General features: G+C 34.0%; 1 protein-coding gene across 3 annotated transcripts in view; it reads right to left on the reverse strand.

Annotated features, from left to right (window-relative positions):
• Positions 1-13723, reverse strand: part of LOC149562021 (Wound-responsive family protein) — a 120761-nt gene extending 107038 nt beyond the window's left edge. Inside the window, exons 1-2 of one of the 3 annotated variants that reach the window (XM_089825558.1) lie at positions 13338-13723; positions 11650-11826 (exon numbers count right to left, since the gene is read on the reverse strand). In XM_089825558.1, coding sequence (XP_089681684.1) covers positions 11650-11826; positions 13338-13590 — 430 coding nt within the window. In that variant the 5' untranslated portion in view covers positions 13591-13723. Of the gene's footprint in view, positions 1-11649; positions 11869-13337 lie in introns of all 3 variants that reach the window. The other 2 variants (XM_089825557.1, XM_089825559.1) reach the window with 2 other exon arrangements.
• Positions 13724-20052: the final 6329 nt, after the last annotated feature.

Raw genomic sequence — 20052 nt, forward strand, 5'->3', positions numbered from 1 at the left:
GACATCAGATCTGGTTATACAGAGATATTACAGAACAGGGACTTGAACTACTTATTCAAGAAGGATCGAGTGAAGAGAACAGTAGCTCTGATTATCAAACTTCAGCAAAGGAGAGACAAGTTAACCAAAACTCTGTAGCTAGATTAGTTCTGCTCCTACCTTGGGGGGGGTGATCGTGTGGGCCCCATAGGCTACTTTACCCTCGTGGACGTCATTAAAATCTATCATATCATATCATTGCTCTTGCCAACAAATATATGCTCTACACCACCATTAAAGACTACTGAATCGGAGCAAGCTTTCTACTGTGTGAACCAATCTCTCTTGTTTGCGAAATGTCAAGTTGCCCCATAGTCAAAATACCAAGCAAAAGACATGACATTATATGCTAGTCTTTTGGCCATGGTCTTTTGGCCATGAATGCATAGAAGGTTGACTACTCTAAATGCTCAACAACATATGCCTTCTATTGAGAGTCGAGAAACCCCCCCAATTTGATTTTTGATCAGCCAACCGCTCTCTGCAAAACTTCTTCATATGAAAAAATCAGAAAAACTGCACAAACTTCATTCACCTAAGCACAATTTGACTACTGAAAATGCCACAATTTTGTAAAAAAATCGTCAAAAAAATTGCTGCAAAAAAAGACAGTGCAGAGAGAGGATACAGAAACCCTCACATGGTAAGCAGCACTGAATCCAAAAAACATGAACCAGATCACAGACAAGAGAAAATATGCAAAGAACCCTCCCTCACAAGCCGAAAACACAGTTGCATGGGTTAGAAAAATTGTGATTATGCAGAAAAACCCCTTGATGTGAGTCATGCAAGCAGGAAACCAACGATTTACAATACACAGGCAAAAAACTTCGCAGATTAGCAGGAAAAGAACATAGACTAAAGAAAAACATGAATTGGGGCAAACCCTAGCCAAAATGAACAGAAGAGGAAAAGAACAGCCAGATCTTGTACAAACAGCACAAAAAGAAACTTATTTGTTGAAATACTTGTCCTAAAACTGGTCAGGATTTTCAGAGAAGAAAATCACACAATTTTGTTTCTAAAATTTGATCAAAAGCTTCTGAAATTTCTACAAAATTTCCAGGTAAATAGTCCACGAACTTTATTTTAAAAACATGGCAAAAAATCCTTTGCTCTATTACCAGGAAATGATAATCAAATATATTAAACGAAGGAGAGGAATTCTCCTTACCAAAGAAAATCATTTCATAACAGAAATGATCGAGAACTAAAAATATAGGAAAAGTTTTTAAAATACTGACTTACTTACATGACCATTATAAGCTAGATATAATAATGTTACATTAATAGCTCCAACACCAGAGAAGGAAAAAAGCCGAAATTCAACGAAAGACTGTGAAAATAAATTGTCAAATATCAAGCACAGGCATGAAGGATTGAGGCTAAGGCAAGTCTACTCCAACACATCAAAACAAGATCATATACGAGGACAGTCTTCCAAGCATAAAGTTGTCACTTAAGAAGATCCAATATTCAAGACAAGAAGTCCAAAATCAGATTTTCTATTTTTAGAAAAAAGTAGATTTTTTATTTTGTTTCTCCACTGTCATAGATCAAAGAGATAATGAAAATCACAACTTTCTTTTTTAGAAAAATTGTTTTTTGGTTTTAGTAGATGGCAACGGTAGAAAGTCAACAATACAGATTCCAACTTCATCGAGCAAAAATGGTGTCAAGTGTTAATATTTTGGTAGCAGCAGGAGAAATCATTACCCATGATGGTTGTGCAAACTTGATTGATGATTCCTTGCTCTGAAGCTTTCTCAATTCAGTGATGTTGCGTCTTTCCTTGATTACTATGCTTTGCAGTGACTTCGTTATTCTGTTAATGCTGATGAGTTCATTCTTTCTCTACCGTATTAATTCTCAGAAGTCTACTATTACCTTCTTTAGTGCGTTGTTGGAAACGGCCATTGTTGCGACAATAGCTTTTCATATCCATGATTTTCCTTTCGGCAGTCTCTAATTGTTTAATATGTTCTGAAGATGTATCATATTCCTTTTGTAACTGTTATCACCCTGTATTAATGAAAATAAATAACAAGGGCCATCAAGCTCAGGTGGAAATGCCGTTCATAATGTTATGATCTTCCTTCTCACGTCCACGTGGATATGGCATCCCTCGAGGATTCCAATCATCTTCTTATTGTAACTGCCTTCAACTCTTCATGTGTAATGGCAATGTCCCTTCAGCTTTCAGTGACAATTATTTTATGGGGTTGTGTTTAATATGCTGGACAACTCAGTGTGTCAGGCTTCTTTAGTGGAATTGAGTGTGACTTCAAAGAAAAGAAACATAGCATTTTCTTATTACTGTTGAGAGTTTATATATCTAATAGAGTAAGCTTTATATCTGTGACAATTCTATTCTGTATATGATCTGTGTATGATCATTACTGTGAGGGAGTCTGGGAGGCAATGTATGATATCATATTTTCTTCAAGCAGACAGACAAGAGTGGGTTGCATATGTTAAGGTTTAGTGACCATAGAAAGTGGGAGTGACCTGTGATTTATGTATCTGGAGAATACGATTATATCTTCTGTAACATGTGGATCATATGCAACAGAATCATTTGTTGTATGTTAGTGTATGATCAATTTGTGTGTGTAAAACTTTCTCGTTGTCAGAAGTATCTGAGAGATACTTGTATTGTATACTCAGCATTCACAATGCAAAAGTGATCGAACTGTGAATAAGGCTTATTTATTGACTGTTGAGAATCAACAATCATAAGCTTGAAAAGATTGTATTTGTTGACTCTTGAGCATACGACAAAAGATCTATCTTTTGTGGGGCTGGGTTTTTGACCCTCAAGTGTAGGGTTTTCCCAAGATAATGTGTCATCTATTTTGTGTTTCTATATATTGAATTCTTGCATTCTAGTTCAAAATTTAACATAAAGAAGCAATACAATGAGCACTTTTACAGGAGCAAGGAAAAAAAATACTTTTGGCTTTTCACAGTTCACTTACCTTGCACAGCAGAAAAAATAGAATATAGCAATTTCTTTGGTTAAAATGTTAATTTAGTTTTGTTTTAAATTTCTTCTTTGAAGTTTATTTTTTATTATCTTATTTTAAATTTTTATGTTAAGGTTTTAAGACCTATTTTGCCTCCAACACAATCATCCTCAGATGACTTGTGAAGGTTCGACAACTATTTTGACATGGTCACCAGTCAAAATTAGTCCATATGTAGGTGATCCAACACTGAAAAGGAAACAGATATTAAGCAGTTAATATTGGATGACATCTGTTGGGATTATGTCCAATATCTCCTTATTTCACTGAGCCTGTTATGAATATAATCTCTTAGGGCCCGTTTGGCAATAGGAATACAAGTGGAATAGGCATATGTATATTCTTAAAATTTTGAATTCTCTGTTTGGATGCACCAAATCGGAATTGGAATACAAATAAAATTGGAATATGTATTCCAATTTTGGCCCAAAAATGAGGATTTGTTATTCCACCAAAATAGATGGAATAGGAATACGTATTCCTATTCCTATTTTTTCTATTTTAGAAAACATAAATTTTTGAGTCCGTGTATTCCACATCAAATTCTGGGTGAACCAAACAAGAATAGGAATACGTAACCCCATTTTCTATTCGAGAATTAGTATTCCAGAATAGGTATTCCTATTCCCATTTTTATATTCCCGCAGCCAAACGGACCCTTAGAGCCTATGTTCCATAACGTTTCTAAGAAGGGGGTAGCATTCTGAGATGGTTACAGCAAGATGACTAGGTACACATTTTGGGGGTAGCAATCTGAGGGCCATTTTTAGGGACGGCGGGGGAAAGCAATATCTATCAGTGTGTGTGTGTGTGTAGAGAGAGAGAGAGAGAGAGAGAGAGATTCTACAAGTTATGAACAACAGTATAACAGCAGCAATATAACATGGCAATGTTAAAATGATGTCTGCAAAAGCTTGTGCCAACCACAATCCAGAATGAAATCAAACCACACCATACGAAACCATAGCAAATGCACTTTTAATCTCTTTTTTCAACTGACAACAATAACTAACTACAATACCATATCAAGAATTTTGAAGTTTCAGATTCTTTCAAAAAATGAAGTCAGAAATCTAAATTATTACCATTAACATTCTTAACTTACTGTTATATCACTAACTATAAATCTGACTCATGACATGTTTATTCCCATTACAGTTGTTGCCACTGCTGTCATGATTAATTTAATTGTTCTTATACTGTTGTCACTATATGTTTATTGTCACTGTCAAAATCCAGCCATGATATGTTAGCAATCAATATTTGATGTTATGAAAGATTTTTTTAAATATTATTAAAAAAAAAAAAATTGCAGGGATGATTAGTCGTATACAAGATGGTTGAGGGACATTTGAGAAGTCCCTCATTTTCTCAATTAGGAGGAGACTTCCCCTCATGTCCCTCCATCCCCAAAATGTCTCAAGGGATGTTGGCAGGGGCTTGAGGGGTGGGGATGTGTCCCCATCTATCATGGGTTATACCAACAGAATAAGCCTTACTTGTGTAGTGCCTCTCGTGTTTGTAGTCTATACTTTGTTTATTTTGATTCGAGAGATGCTTGATACTCTTATTATATGTACTTTGAGATGACCTGAGGGTCAAATGCTGTACTTTGATTTCAGTACCATAGATGCTATACTGCTATGCTGTTCAGTTTATCATATCTACATGTTGATGCTATTTTGAGATGACAGTAGGTCTATGATGATATCTGGTTATCTAGTATTTTGTACATATCTCTGATTTGGTTTTATGTGGACTTATGCTATGGTAATTTACTTCATTCTTGTTTCATTGTGCTTTATGCAAACGTGCGAACATGAATGATGTAAATGGATTATTTTGATATTATTGAATAAATGGTTAAATTAGTCATTTAATGCATTTATTGCTTCGACTATGATATTATATGCAATTGCACTTGATCGTGTGTTTAGTGTGCAGGATTTATATCCCTAGTAGTGGCACATGGAGTTAGTGATTCAGCTATCCATATTTTGGACGTATCCTTAGTTAATTGTTTAAATTAAACCTTTCGATGATATTATTAAATCCGAACTCATTTGCATTATGTGATTAGACTAGTGAGTGTGTCTGTGCACTTAGAGGCTCGCATTGTTCTGAAAGTTGTTAAGGAAATTTTTGTGATTTTGGGTTTTAGGGCTTTAATTTTTATTGAATTTAATTTCTAACAGCTTTGCCATAGATGAATTCCTATTTCTAGAAATAGCATGTTTCTGTTTGAGTTGATTTGGGGTTTAACTAGGTTGGCTAGTTATTTGCCCTAATCAATTATTCACTCAAAAAATGAATAAATATTGAAAGAGGAATTTAATTCCTCACTTCTCACTTTTGCAAAATACAAATTTGAGAGCTTTTTTGAGAATTCTCTTCTGAAGGATAGCATTTCTGTTCGTTGTGAGAGCTGTGAGCGTGGGATCTTCGCGAGGTCAGTCTCGTGGGATCTGGCTCGGGGAGACCTTGCTTTGCCATCACTTTCGGCAACATCGGCGGGTTATTTATTTTATCAGGTTGATTTCAGTTTCTACCCCTTTTGCTGTCAAGTAGGGTTCTCCCATTTTCTTGTTCCTGCTTTGTTTCAACTTCTGAAACTAGTAGCAGTTTGTTAGGAGGCTGAGAACTAGTGTTCCCCTCCATTTCTGGTTGTTGGTTCTGCCCAGTTGGTCGAGTATGAACTTTTTCCTTGTTTTCGGGATAGGGGTTTGGGATTTCACACCATTATGTTGGTTGTTTTTGCATACCGTGTCTAAACCCAAATTTTATTGGATTTTCAAGGCTTTTGTGCCCAAATACCAAATGGGATTCAATTTCGAAGCTTTCTAGTTTTGGGGGGTTTTACCTCATTTTGTGTGCTACCCTGTTTTCTCGGGTTTTCTTGCATGATGTTGGTAATGGACTTGGATCATCCGTTTGAATGTCAGTGGGACCATTGTTGCACTTTTATGTTGCATTGGGATGCGTGTCACATCTTTCCTCCCGAGTATGTTTTCAATTGAGTGTATTTTTGTATTGTGTTCTCATCCAGTCCTTTGTGTTATGATCTTCGTGATGGTGGTGTGCCACACAAGTACATATGCGTACCTTGTCAGTGACTTGCAAGGCCCAATCTTCCATGGACTTGTCGGAAGTTATGATCATTTGGGGTTAGGTTGGGAGTATGCATGCCTACGGGCACTCATCATTGGATGAGCATGGGTGGGGTAGGGTAGCATATGGAGGGGGCTTCTATCTTCCAGCCCAGTGATCATTGCCCAGAGGGTTGGCAGAGGAAGTTTTAATCGAGTGACAACTAAAGAAAATACTGGGTGGTAATAAAATGTATGCGCGGGGACCTCCATTAAGGAGTTGAAACGCACAATCCGAGCTTGGGCTTGTCGATGCCAAGCAACTCTCCATGATGTCAGCCCCTACATAGTAGCCCATTGAATGTCTGACCAGGACCTATAGTTTGTGAATTGTCTATGATCTTGGTTTCAGTCATCATACTGTCTAGTGTGAGTGTTAGCCATGGAAGTTTGTTTTATGTGTTTGTGGTTGGATCATTATCTCCATTAGCACGGCGGTAGTGGACCCACGGGTTCCACGTGGTTGGGAGGCATAGCTACCTTCACCACTACTGGGGACCGATGTACAGAGACGGTTATTTATTCCAATACGATCATTGTTGGATGTTTTCACTTGGTATTTTGGGTTCCGAAGTATGCTTCGTTGTGATTTATGTTTTCATTGGAATGTTTGTATATCATGTTTAGATGATGTTAGTATTGACACATTTCCTTATTATGATGTTTAGCATATGATGTTATGATGTTATCTGCTTTGTTGGAGTATCTTATGCTTTACTTCTAGGATGTTAGATTTCCTTATTCTTATGTTGTAGCACGTTTTAGTAATGACATCCTCATAAGATAGCTCTGGCGATCTGGTCGGTAGTTTGGAATGTTACGCACGGGGGATGGCTAGGACCCTCGAGGTCTCATGATGCTATTATGGTTGGGAGGAACCGTACACTTAGTTTGGTTGTTCAGTTATTGCGATGTTGTTTTGGTACATTGCGATGTTGCTTTCAGTTCTTTCCCTTCACTACTATGATAGATGGTTAGATGCAATTCCCGTCTTGTAGCTATTGTTTCGAGTGCTTTTGCCTCAACTGTGGATCCAGTACTCCTCAGTGTGGAGGTTTGATTTCCTATTTTATCCCTTGTTTTGGTCCTTAGTGTAATTCTTGCTTTCTCTGGGCGACCATGCATCAGAATTGGGCGATACTTTAAAGTATCGCACACCCAGAGGAGAAGAATCGTGTGTTACTGGAAAGTATCACACACCCAAAGAACAATCATGCGACACTTTGTTGTTTCACACGCCTCTTGGAGAAAGGTCATACGATAATTGTAAAGTATCGCATGCCTTCTTGAGAAGTGTCGTCAAACCCTAATTGTATCGCATGCCTTCTTTAGAAAGGTCATATGATACTAGAAAGTATCGTACTGTGCTGATTTGAAATATCGCCTGGGTTTTGGAAAAACCTGTCCGGGCAGACAGCGGGCACTTTTCTATTTGACCAGAAGTTTTTCGGAGGTGTTTTGGATACCCTTTACGGTGTTCTTGAATACCTTGGAATTGCATTTTGAATTCAATATGTTTTTGGATTTGAAATCATTTGTGTCCGTCCGTGGTTAGTCGTTTAGTCAATAGTATTGTTTGGAGATCCGTTGGTGTTTGGATGTTTGTTTAGTCTTCTGTTGTGATCTTTGTGATCCTCGTATGTTGTATGTCGTGTGAATCCATGTTTTTTTTTTTTTAATTATCTTGGCTTATATTTATCCTTGTTTTAAGGATCTTCGGGCAGGGCATTACAACTTGGGATATACACACACACATACACACATGATGACATCGAATTGAAGAAAAAAAGACCGTCATAAATGCAAAAAGAGTTAAATTTTGAAGAAACTCTTTTCAAACAGGTGCACAAAAATTATTGAGGATAAATGGGCCAAAATATGACCCAACTGCATATTCTCAACTTCACATTGAAATCCAAAATAGTATAGTGTTGACATCCTTTCTATGCAACAAGAAATGTCCTATATAGAATTTTTTATAGCATCGTGATTTGCAAGATGTAGTTACAATTGAGTTCACTGATTTTTAACACTCTAATGGTCAAAGAATTGGAGCTCTTCCTCACAAGTGTCCTTCCATGGCCAACAATTTCATAACCTACAACCTCTTGCAATCCGAGATTTATTATAAGTTTTGTACATTCTTATCTAGATTCTAAAATATAAATTTAAATAGATAAACATTTTGAAGTTTGAACAATTTTTATGTTAAAATTTGTAACTCTCAAGCATTGTCTTGCTACTGAAGATGTTTCTTGTTCATCCACATCCAAGCAGAATTGGAGTGTGTTGTCCTTCATCCACTTGATAAAGCACAACCAACTGCACTCAGCAAAGGCAGAGAATTCTGACTTTTGCCTCCTTTCGTACAAACAACATAGCTGCAAAGAAGCATAAATATGGTTGTGGGATACAACACCAATGCATTTGACTTGGATACTTCCATGTCCAAAACATGCTGTATTGGAGGGGCTAAATAATGAGAACACTTTTAGTAAAAGTGCTAATGTCTGCGGTACTTCAAATCTTCCTAAATCATCTAATGTCAATATTGATGATCATGTTTTTGAAGACCATATAACATCTCAAGCTTGATGGTTTAACTTGACATTATTATTTTACTGTGGAAGTTGGAACAACGAATAGTTAATAATACTTTTACTATCATAACATTCAAGTTTATGGTGGTTTTGTTTATTAAACAATAAATATTATATAATGCTATGTGGCATTCTGAACTCAATTTCTGCTTCTTGGCTGCAAATTATGCTTATCATGACATTTGAGGATTTATGGTAGTTTTATTTATAAATTATTACATGATATTTAAATATTTTGAACTTAGTCCCTGTTTTTAGGCTGCAAATGTATATATATAGAATGATCCCAAACCCAAAAAACTTGACAGATCAACAAAGTAAAACCCCATACCGAAACCAGGATAAGAACCAGAACTGGCAATTTAGGACTGAAAATGTGAGATCTTGCCACTCGACCCAAAAATCAAATTAAGCAAACCTTGAATTTATGGTATAGAAAATATTGAGATGTATCCCGTTAAGGACTCAAAACGAAAGTAGCTATGTGACTATCTCTGTTGCAATGCAAACAGTCAATACCACAGACAAATAAATTTTGATTTTGATTTTAGCTCAAATAGTAATTTGTTATTTAGAAAGAAATGAAAATCCCAAATAGAGTGTAATACATTTTGCCATATTGCAAAAATGCTGATGCAGATCCTGTCCATGGTTCAATTTTCCTACATCTCAGAGAAGTGTTACTTGAAGAGAATCTGGATAATATTAGGAGCCGGAAATATCTAAATTCAGAAGAGGGTATGAGCTGTTAAGAATCAAGATACAGTGAACCAGAAACAGAATCTGCTATTTTTTTTCCTTCTTTGATAAAATTAAGAAAGCTCTATCAATCCCCTTTTATTGCCATATTAGAGGGCAATACATTATGAAAATACGAAAGCAAAAAAAAAAAACCTAAATTAGAGGGAAAAACATTATTGCCATAATGATATAATGCTGATTAGATACTACCCATGGTTCAATTTTCATATGTCTCATAGACGCGTTACTTTAAGAGAATCTGGATAGTATTAGCAGCGAGAAATATCTAAACTCAGAAAAGGGTATGAGCTGTTAAGGCATGGTTAAATAGAAACATAATCTGCCATTATCTTTCCTTATTTAATGAAATTAATAAAGCACTAAAAATTCCCTTTTCTATATCCGTGTTTTTACTTATTATAAAAGAATTTGGAACTGGAATGGAAGATGAGTCATAAGCATGATGGAAATGTATCTACTAGATCTGTTGCTTACTGGTTTAATTTGTATAAGGCTGTAATGAAGAGGATAAATGTGAGAAAGAAGATCCAATTGGACGTGAGATCATTCTCTCTTATTTCATGAGGGACTACTTTTAGATTAGTATTATTCCCTTGTGTTTTCAATTTTGGTCATCCATCATTGTTTGGTTGTCCACAGCAAGGTACTTGAAAATGGATTTCGGTTATCAGTTAAGCAATTCTGTGACCCTCCACTCTTAGTATTTCTTTTTCCACCCAGAAGATGAAGAAATATAATATGAATCTAGTAGACAAATTTATTTTTATACATTGACATGAAATTGGACAATAAATGAGACCAAAGAAGTGCTGAAAATATAGAGGCATGGAATCTGGATGTCTTTCTCAGTACTTCCTCTTCTTATTATTTCAAACTTGTTTGATGTTCCTTTTTCAATTGAGGTATGAGAGAAGCAAAGAAAGAAATAGTGAGTGTGTTAAAAACTACTTTTGCAGACCAAAAACTATTTGACCAATGTATAAGGTGGTACTGATAAAAGAAGTGTGTGGAAAGGGAAATAGTCTTGATACTACAGCAATCTCCTTCCGCGTATAGATTCAAAGGATGTCTTCGAGGATGTGTGGCTGGACTGCTTCATATTTTTATAGTAAATTTAAATATGATGGGATCTTGGATGGTTTGGTGTGAACACGTCTTTTTACTAAATTAGTTTCATTTTGTGTCCTATTCACATCTAGTTGGTTAAGTTTTATTAGGGCATTCGTAATTTCCTTGTTTGGTAGAGATATATTGTACATGTGAATACATTGATCATTCCAGATTAGTTGTATGTTTGCATCTCTTGGTAATATATCTTATGTGTACCCTCTTGTTCTCACGTGAACAGCTGTCTTGTATGCACATTGCACCCTTTGAATAGAATATTGTTATTCTGTCATTAAAAATTTCTTTTCTTTCTGTGATTAGCTCTTAAGAATCTTGATTTAAAATAGCCATCTCCATAGCTACTTCCAACAGATGGCTGTAACTTCTAAGTTGTGTTGCTAAAGGTGATTATCATTCACTTGTAATATCATGGTTTTGTAGGTAGCATTTTCCATTGCACCAAAAGCTCGAACTGTTAATGCCCGATACAAATGCCGAGACTTATCCAGATCCACGACACAAATCTCCAAGGACATGCTGACCACCAAGTCAACACTCTCAACAATCGCCCCCTTAGCACTGACTGAACCTTCAGCTCCAACTGAAGGGAGACTTGAACCCGTGACCCAAGAGCTCTTATACCAATTGTAGGTAGCATTTGGCATTGCACCAAAAGCTTGAACTGTTAATGCCCGATACAAATGTCGAGACTTATCTGGAACCAGGACACAAATCTCCAAGGAGGTGCTGACCACCGAGTCAACACTCTCAACAGGTTCCAGTTTGATCAAAGAATAATGTCAATTGGGTGATTATATTTTCCAGCCAGCTTTTTGGAGGCTCAGTGACTATAAGCCTACTTATCATTTACCAAGAATTAAAGAAACGGATTTTAAAAAATAAAAACACATTTTATTATTGAAATATTAAAGCTGATATCATAAGTAGCATAAGAAAGTATTTACTCACCAACAAGAATTGGAAATAAGAGATTGCTATCAGAAGATATTCTAAGAAATATCGTAGGTTCCTTATAGTGCCGAAGAAACACGTGTTCAATTGAACTTATGTGATCAGTCATAGACTCTTTTGCTTCATTGAGAGGTGGCATTAACAGGTTTGATGAGAGCCAAGTATTCTCTTCCCCTGAAAGTTCGAGTTTCCTTAGCTGTTGATGTTTCAAAAGCTCTGCATTCTAAGCAATAAAAGACATAAGAAGAACAAAAACATTCCAACAATTTGAAAATAAAATGCATTGTCCTCATAAAACTGAATGTCTTATTCTTATGTATGCAAAAAAAAATGATTAAAGAATGAATTCATATATGAAGAATAACAAAATCCTGAATGCATGAAATTTAAGGAACTCTTGAAGAAAACAAATAAAAATCAGACTGTGCTTCTAATACCCATTAAGCTCCATTAAGTATCAAACTTCCACAATAATGACCAAAATTCCCTCACATAAAAAAAAAAAAATTGGATATAATTTATAAGTGATTCCACGTAAAAAAAAGCAAAAGTGATGACTCAATAATATCGGCAAATAATGTGAATCAGAAATCAGTGTCATTGCATGGATTTTAAAAAGGCACTAGGCGATATTTGCTTCTAATGCTAAATAAACTTAAATCGAATGGAAATACGTGTAGAAGTCAGAAAGAAATTGATAGGAAAATCACATTTCCAGACAAGCATGAAACGCAATGCAGGACAACAGCTGTAAGGATTCATGCTATGGGTTGTAATAGAAGAAACATTTTCGTAATAATGTTAATGAACCAAGATGCCCAGCAGATGTGAACAAGAGGTAAGGCAGAGAAATTGTCACAATATAGATGTGGATTCAAATCCCTACAGTGAAACACTGGACCAATAACAATGCAGCCATAAAAGGGAATGAGCCGCACCAGCTAAATTCCATAAGCAGAACCGGAGCCTGTTCATTCGCACAACTCGAGAAGAAAATAAAACGTTAACAAACCAAGATGAACTGATTTGTATTCCTGGGTTCAGGAGTATCTGTTATTCTCCCACGCCTGAAGGAATTTTGGAAGTTTCTCCATTATATGGTGGTAATTAGAATAGGTTGGGAGATTGATGAACAGGTGCTGAAATGTGTCTCTGCCTCTACTCGTCAGGACGGTAAATCTCTGCGCACAATGATCATAGTGTACGGCACTTACACCGTTTAAATGTCCTTTACTATTGGCAATCTAAAATCTTATGTAAAGCTCTGTTTTTTAATATTTTATTATGTAACCTGACGTACTCACGACAATGAAATCGACTTGATATCATTTTGAAAGGCTTTTCCTACAACAGATAAAGCTAGGAGCTGGGATGCGGTGCCCTGTATGATGCACCCAGTTTTTCAATCCGATGCCGGTAAACAAGCCAAGACCAGTGCATAGATAATCAAGTATTCTGACTAAACTCTCGACCTAGCAGTATTTAATCTACCGACTGCAAAGATCCACACATCGCCTCCTACCTATTGATGTAGTTTTTTCTCTACTCTGACTGAAGAAAAAAGATGATGAAAATCATAAAAGTGACCCAGATTAATTGCATCCAAACAAACAAAAGGGGGAAACAAATTGAGAAAAAGATTTAAAAAACAGACAGGAAAACATGGAATTGAGTAGAATTGTTGCCTGAGTCAACCACGTAGCCCTCCACATAGTCGGCATCGTGCTCATCCCATTCGTGTGTAGGTTGATTGGGATGGGAAGAGTTCCTGCAGAGTAGAAGCACCCTATGCTTTTGTGGGAATCGAACTTGACACTTGTCGACTCTGGATGAAGAGCGTCTTTTCATCCAGGGAAACAATCCGTGGGGAGTCCTGCCATTCCCACAGAGAGACACTGATAGACACTTTGTAGTCGTCCACACCGAATTCCGGAGCATGGTTCACGCTTGACGTCTCACACACAGCTAACTACACACATTCCAGGATAAATTGGTATGCTGGGTTTGTAATATACCAGTGTCTTGAAAACGAATATCTTAGTTTGCCTTCCAATTGAAGTCGTCGCAACACATCCTCCTCCAAAACTGTATGGTTTTAAAATAGAGGAAAAATGCACCTTTCCCTTTCATTCTGCCTCGTTCCCATCACAATGTCTTACTAATGTTTGGTTGAATGGCATTAAACTTGAATGTGTGTGAGTTATCAAATGGTGAGGGTATAAGTATATGGATGGGGTTATCCTCTCACAAAATTGTACAGTTGATCAATTATTAGTTCTTGCCATAGGCAGAATATTAGTTCCTACCATAGGCAGAATACTCATGCATTCATGTCATCCTAATATCACATTAACACTAACCAATCAAATCAAAGAATTTAAAAGATTATAAGAAATTTCAAATGTTTATATCTTTTTCTAATTTTTTCGTTATTTTAGAAATCACATTTTTTATTAGGAAGAAAATTATTTTTTTTCAAAAAAAATACTAATATTTTCTAACAACTTCATATTGCATTAATGAATGCATTAATTACAACTTTATCTTTGTGACAAGTTGATAAGATTTTATTTTTATATCATTTTAACTTCCACCTCACATAACATCTTTAATCAATATTAATTCTTAATCGCAGTATAATTTCAATATGTTATATCTTTGTATTTGAATTTATAATTATTTTTAAAACTTTGATTTTTTAATAAATTAGTTAAATTATTACTATTATTTTATTTTTGTAAAAATAAATTAAACAATATTATTTTTTAATTATATTTTATAATAGTGTTTGTAATATGTATAATTGATAAGTGTTAGAATTAGTAAATTATATCATTTACTATTATTAATATTTTATATTTAAAAAATTTATCATTTAATTTAAATATATTTAAAACTTAAATATATATTTTAATATTAAATTAATAATTATATTTTACAATAAAATAACATACTAAAGGAAATAACTACAAAAAAGAAATAATTCAATTCTAAAAGATATGTAATTTATTATTAAGTTTTTATAAACTATGTATTCAAATTAAATAGTTATATTCTATTTCTTATTTATTACATCATATTTATTCATCAACATCAAATTTATATGTATTACATCTATTTATTATTTACAGATGTACATATTAAATTATATAAATATATCCCTTGATCGCTATCCTAGCATCACTCGGTAGAAATTATGGATTTCTTAAGTTGTAAATTATCAGGGGTATCCCCCAGATTACATGTAATTATTAGGGAAACAATTTCACCCCCTTTTAAAGTTGTAATAATTTAGGACATTTGTCCCGGGCAAGACTGGAGGTTTTCTTCTCCGTTCTTTCCTACCAGTGCTCGTTTGAACAAAGATATGCTTTGTAATTGCTTTTAAATTAATAATATAGATCAAGGCCTTGGCCGTTTACCGATCAAAAAAAAAATTATATAGATATTATTTTATAATTAAAAATTACTTAATTTTATGAAATAATTGGAAATACAAAACATTAAATAGTAAGCGTTCTCTAACTATGTAAAATTAAACAATTAGTTTTATTTATAAAATATTTTAATATTTCAATACATTTCATTTTTTCTTATACAAATGTGAGTTTTAATATAAAAATTAAATTCTTAGTTTCATTAATTAAAATATACTATATTTTAATTTTTCATTATAACCATGATTTTATTTTGACTATTTGTCTTTTTAAAAAAAATAATTATATTTAATTATCTCTCTCTCTCTCCCTCCCTCTCTCTCTCTCTCTCTCTCTCTCTCTCTCTCTCTCTCTCTCTCTCTCTCTCTCACTCACACACACACACACACACAACTTATGTTGGTATCGCTCTATCTTACTATTTTATCTCTCTTCCTCTTCCTCTTATATATCATCTATCATTTTTTCCTCTGCATATATATTTATGTTGTTATTGTTCTATACTGCTATTTATCTCTATATAATGATTAAAAATAGTGTGACTTCCATTTTATAATCAAGATGAGAATAATACATAGTTGGGGACTGTGGCCTCTTATTATTGGGCTTAAATGCCCAAACATATAATAATATAACACGAAAACTTAACAACAAAATATGAGTCATCCTTTCAAATCATAACTGCATTTCTAGGACGAAAATTTAACAACAAAATATGAGCCATCCTATCAGATCACAAGTGCCTTTCTAGGCAAAAATTAATGCATTCACAATGTTAATTTAGAACTATTTAACCTTATTCTGACTCACCTACACCTCTACAACCATTATGCATTAGGCAGGAACTATGACGTTGTGTGTCTCTTGTTGAAAGATTGAAAATATTATGAATTTTTTTGAAAATTTCAGCATTTTGACTTTCATAATCAGCATAGTTTGTCGTCAAAAACAACAACAAAAATTGGAAAAAAAATCACTATATTTTTGTGAATCTGAAAAAACAATTTGACTTTGTTTTGTCTTTGGTGCATTTTTGTGGGAGATTAGCCTCTCCCTAAGTATATTAGCATCTAACGAGGTTCAACATAAGTTGATAGGAAATTACACTTCAAAGTTAAAAGTGGAAAATAAATCAAATGTATTCAATTATTAGTAAGTTAATTCAAAGTATAAGTATTACATATTACAATTTTAAAATGTTTAATAGATGTGCATGCAAAATGTAGACATTAAATAGGGTGTGTGAATAATATGGTATAATTGTTTATCATTTCATAGAATAAAAAAATTTAGTAGTAGAATATTTATAATTTATTTGAAATGATTTAATAAAACTTCAATTTGAATTATATCCATTCAACTAAAATTGAGTTAGAGTTCTTACCTAATGTCAAAAGTGGAAGGTGGATCTTAAACACAAAGAAATTATTAGATACCATTCTTTTTTTAGTTTACTAGACATTAATATATGACATGTTTGTCTTCTTTATAGTATAAAAAGTAGACATTGTATAATATAAATTACATAATTTCATAATTACAAAATCGATAAGGCAATTGACTTATGTTCTAAAACGGTAAAAAGAGACACAACTCTTGTAACTAAATATAAAATAGTTTAACGGGAAATATGTACTCCGAGATTAAAAAATAATGAGCTACTATATCAAAGTCGTATAATACACTTCATGTCTTTAATTAAGTTTCCTAAAATTACTTAAGTTGTTGAAAAATGAGGGTTTATTGAAATTGCTACATATTATCTGAACACAAAAGTTTAATTAGTAGTTGAAATATTTTTAACTGAACACAAAAGTTTAATTATGAAAATTTAGAAAAGCAGTTGAAATAATTATCTAAACACTGAAGTTTAGTTAAGAAAAGAGCAAGAAAAGAGTAGAAAGTGGTTTTTTCTTAATTTAATTTTTTGTTCACGTGACATCCAATCAAAAAAGAGTATGTGGACATTCAGCCCACTAAATCATTTTCCATTGATTTTTTAAATCCCATCACAGTTTTACGGTTAATGAAATTTAACTAGGAACCTATTTGCAAAGCAATGATGGGAGCCTTTGTTTACTTTAGGCCTCACCTTCAACTCAACTCAAATCTACCACATGTGCCTACCTCACTTGCTTCAGTGTATGTATCATCATCTTGCAAACTTTCACTTTAACTTGAAATGGGCACTTGTAAAATAAAAAAGGTCATTCACCCTTATGGGCCTGCTTAGGATGCATGGTGTCCTTTCATTACATTGCATCTAAACCATATACCCCATTTCCATTCAACTCATTGATATTTCATAGGTTTTTAGATTTTGACATAATTACATTTTTGCAAAATAGAAGTGAGAATTAGTTTAAAGTAGTTAAGCCCATAGACATGTAGCGACCCTTCACTTACTTCATTTAGCTTATCACTATTTTGCAAAATTGTAAATTTGGGCCCATAACCCTCTTTGTGAAATAATGAAATCATTTTTAGTTGATTTAATTAAACACTTAGGGATACATTGTTACAAGCTAGATTTTTCGTTGCAACAAAAGATTGACCTATCAATGCCCAATACAACCACTAGACTTATAGAACACAAGAGGCGATTAAGCCATGTCACGACTCTCAAAGTGGAACATTGGCAATTTGTCCAACAATTCCCCCCCCCAATGTTACCCAAGGAGATTTGAACCTGTGACCAAGCTCTAATACCAATTGTTACAAGCTAGAGTTGTCGTTGCACCAAAAGATAGACCTGTTAATGCCCAATACAACCACTAGACTTATAGAACACAAGAGGTGGTTAAGCCATGTCACGAATCTCAAAGCGGAATGTTGGCAATTATTCCAACATACATGTCTCATCTTCATTTGATATGTAGCAATGGTGGGGTCAAGGGGCAACGTCCTCGTTGGGGTTTTCGAGGGTAGCACCCCCGAAGCCAAAACTAACTCTACTATTGTAAAAGGCATTGACTGTTATTTTTCTATTGGGCAACTTATTCTAGACCTAATTTTGTAAGTAGCAAAACCTTGTATAAAATGGCTTAGGATTAGGGATTTCATAATGTATGATGATATTGTAGCTTCTTCTAGTAATGTTGAGCTATAAGGGATTGTGTATTGTAATCACTGGATAATAATAATATCGGACTTATTGTTGGTGGACGTAGCTCAAGGATTGAGTGAACCACATTAAATCCTTATGTCTTGTGTTGTCTTCTAAGTGATTTTTTTTTTTTTTGATATTGGTTATATTTGCATTTAATTGTTACTTTTGTCTATGGTTAATCCTAATTCAAGGCATTCAACCACCAAAACTTATGTAGCATCCTTCAAGACTAATGCCTTTGTCCATATTTTGAAATAATTTGTGTATGTTGAGATCCATTTGTGGCCAAAACTAGGTGTTGGGTTTGTTGGACCAATAAAGTAAAAACTCCAATGAGTAAATGACTAATCTACTTGAATAGGATGAAGAGAAAGGGTAACTAATATATGCTTGCCTAGAAAAAAGGCACCTTTTTTTTGCACTTTCTTATCAATTGATAAGAGTCTTTGAACAAAATTAGCCAATAGTATCCAACCCTCATTATCTTCACGATTGTGACCCTTGTTGAAAAGTGATCACCTGAGGGGCCATCATGAAACTCTTCTATTGGCCTATTAAGTTTATTTGAATTAATTCATATCAGAAGAACGCCATTAGAATATTTTCTAAATAGTATATCATCTACTAATGCATAAGGAATATAAAATGGTCTACATTTCCTTCTTTTAGCCTTGTCTAAACATTGTCAATATGTTTCCTCTATCAAAAAGAACAACATCTTGCCACCAATCATTCTGATTTTCTTTCTTAGCTAGTTGCTCATCCTAAAATAATAAAGTATCCTCTATGAATGTCTCAAAAGATGAGATCAGTTCACATAAGATTGGTCCCCTTACCAATTAGGTATCTTGATTTCAATGTCATATTACATGACCTTGGTGATCCATCCAACTCCTTTTCTCACTAATATCTTTGTTTAAAATAAAGTCTTTCACACTTACATGTGGGATTAAGAGTTGGATCTTGTTATCAGTTAATACGTTCAAACTTTTTGAGAGCTCTTATGAAAGAAATAACTTGTATTTCCATATAATCGTATCTACCTTAACACCCTTTGAGCCCTTTATTGAAGAAAGAAGTGAGTTTCTCTATCTATTCTTTATTCAATTGCATCAAGACAACTGATATTCTTGATTCCACTCCAAGAATATAGAGCATGGAATCTTTTTCAAAAATAGGATTGACAAGAGTAGTATAAAATGTAGTAGCTATTCTAATCTTCTCAAAAATTTCATTTCTTTCCTTGGTCCATCTAAACTCCATATACTTTTTCAACATACATCTAGGAGGCTTAACCATATTAGAAAGTTTAAGAATGAACATTCTTACAAATTTATCCTACCAAGTAAACTTTGTAATCCTTTCTTATTCTTAGTAAGTGGAAAGGAAAGAATTGCCTCCACCATCTCTAGATTTGTAGTTAACTCATCCTTTAATACAATATGTTCCAACAACTTTCCTTGATTAGTGATAGATAGACACTTTCTTGGATTCAAAGACATGTCATATTCTTTGCATTTGATGAAGACTCGCCTCAAATCATCAAGTGATCTATTGAATGTTTTGTGTAAATAGTTATATTATCAATATATATTAACACAAAACTTGGTTATACAAAACCCTTAAAAGCCATCTCCATTTCCTTTTGAATTGTAGCACCTATATTAGTTGGTCCAAATGGTTTTTTTCTTAGTAATATTTTTTAGATTTTATTGATAATTAAATATAAAGTTACGTAGATAATTACAATATATCCTCCTTAGATTGTCTTCACAAGGATTTGTCACTAAATGTGCATTACAAACATCACCAAATTCGTCAAAGATATGATCATAGTGAGTGTAACAAAAAAGG

This window comes from Cupressus sempervirens, chromosome 4, assembly GCF_028749045.1.
Source record: "Cupressus sempervirens isolate cs-2001-9-10 chromosome 4, ASM2874904v1, whole genome shotgun sequence".
In the NCBI taxonomy this organism is placed as follows: Eukaryota; Viridiplantae; Streptophyta; class Pinopsida; order Cupressales; family Cupressaceae; genus Cupressus; species Cupressus sempervirens.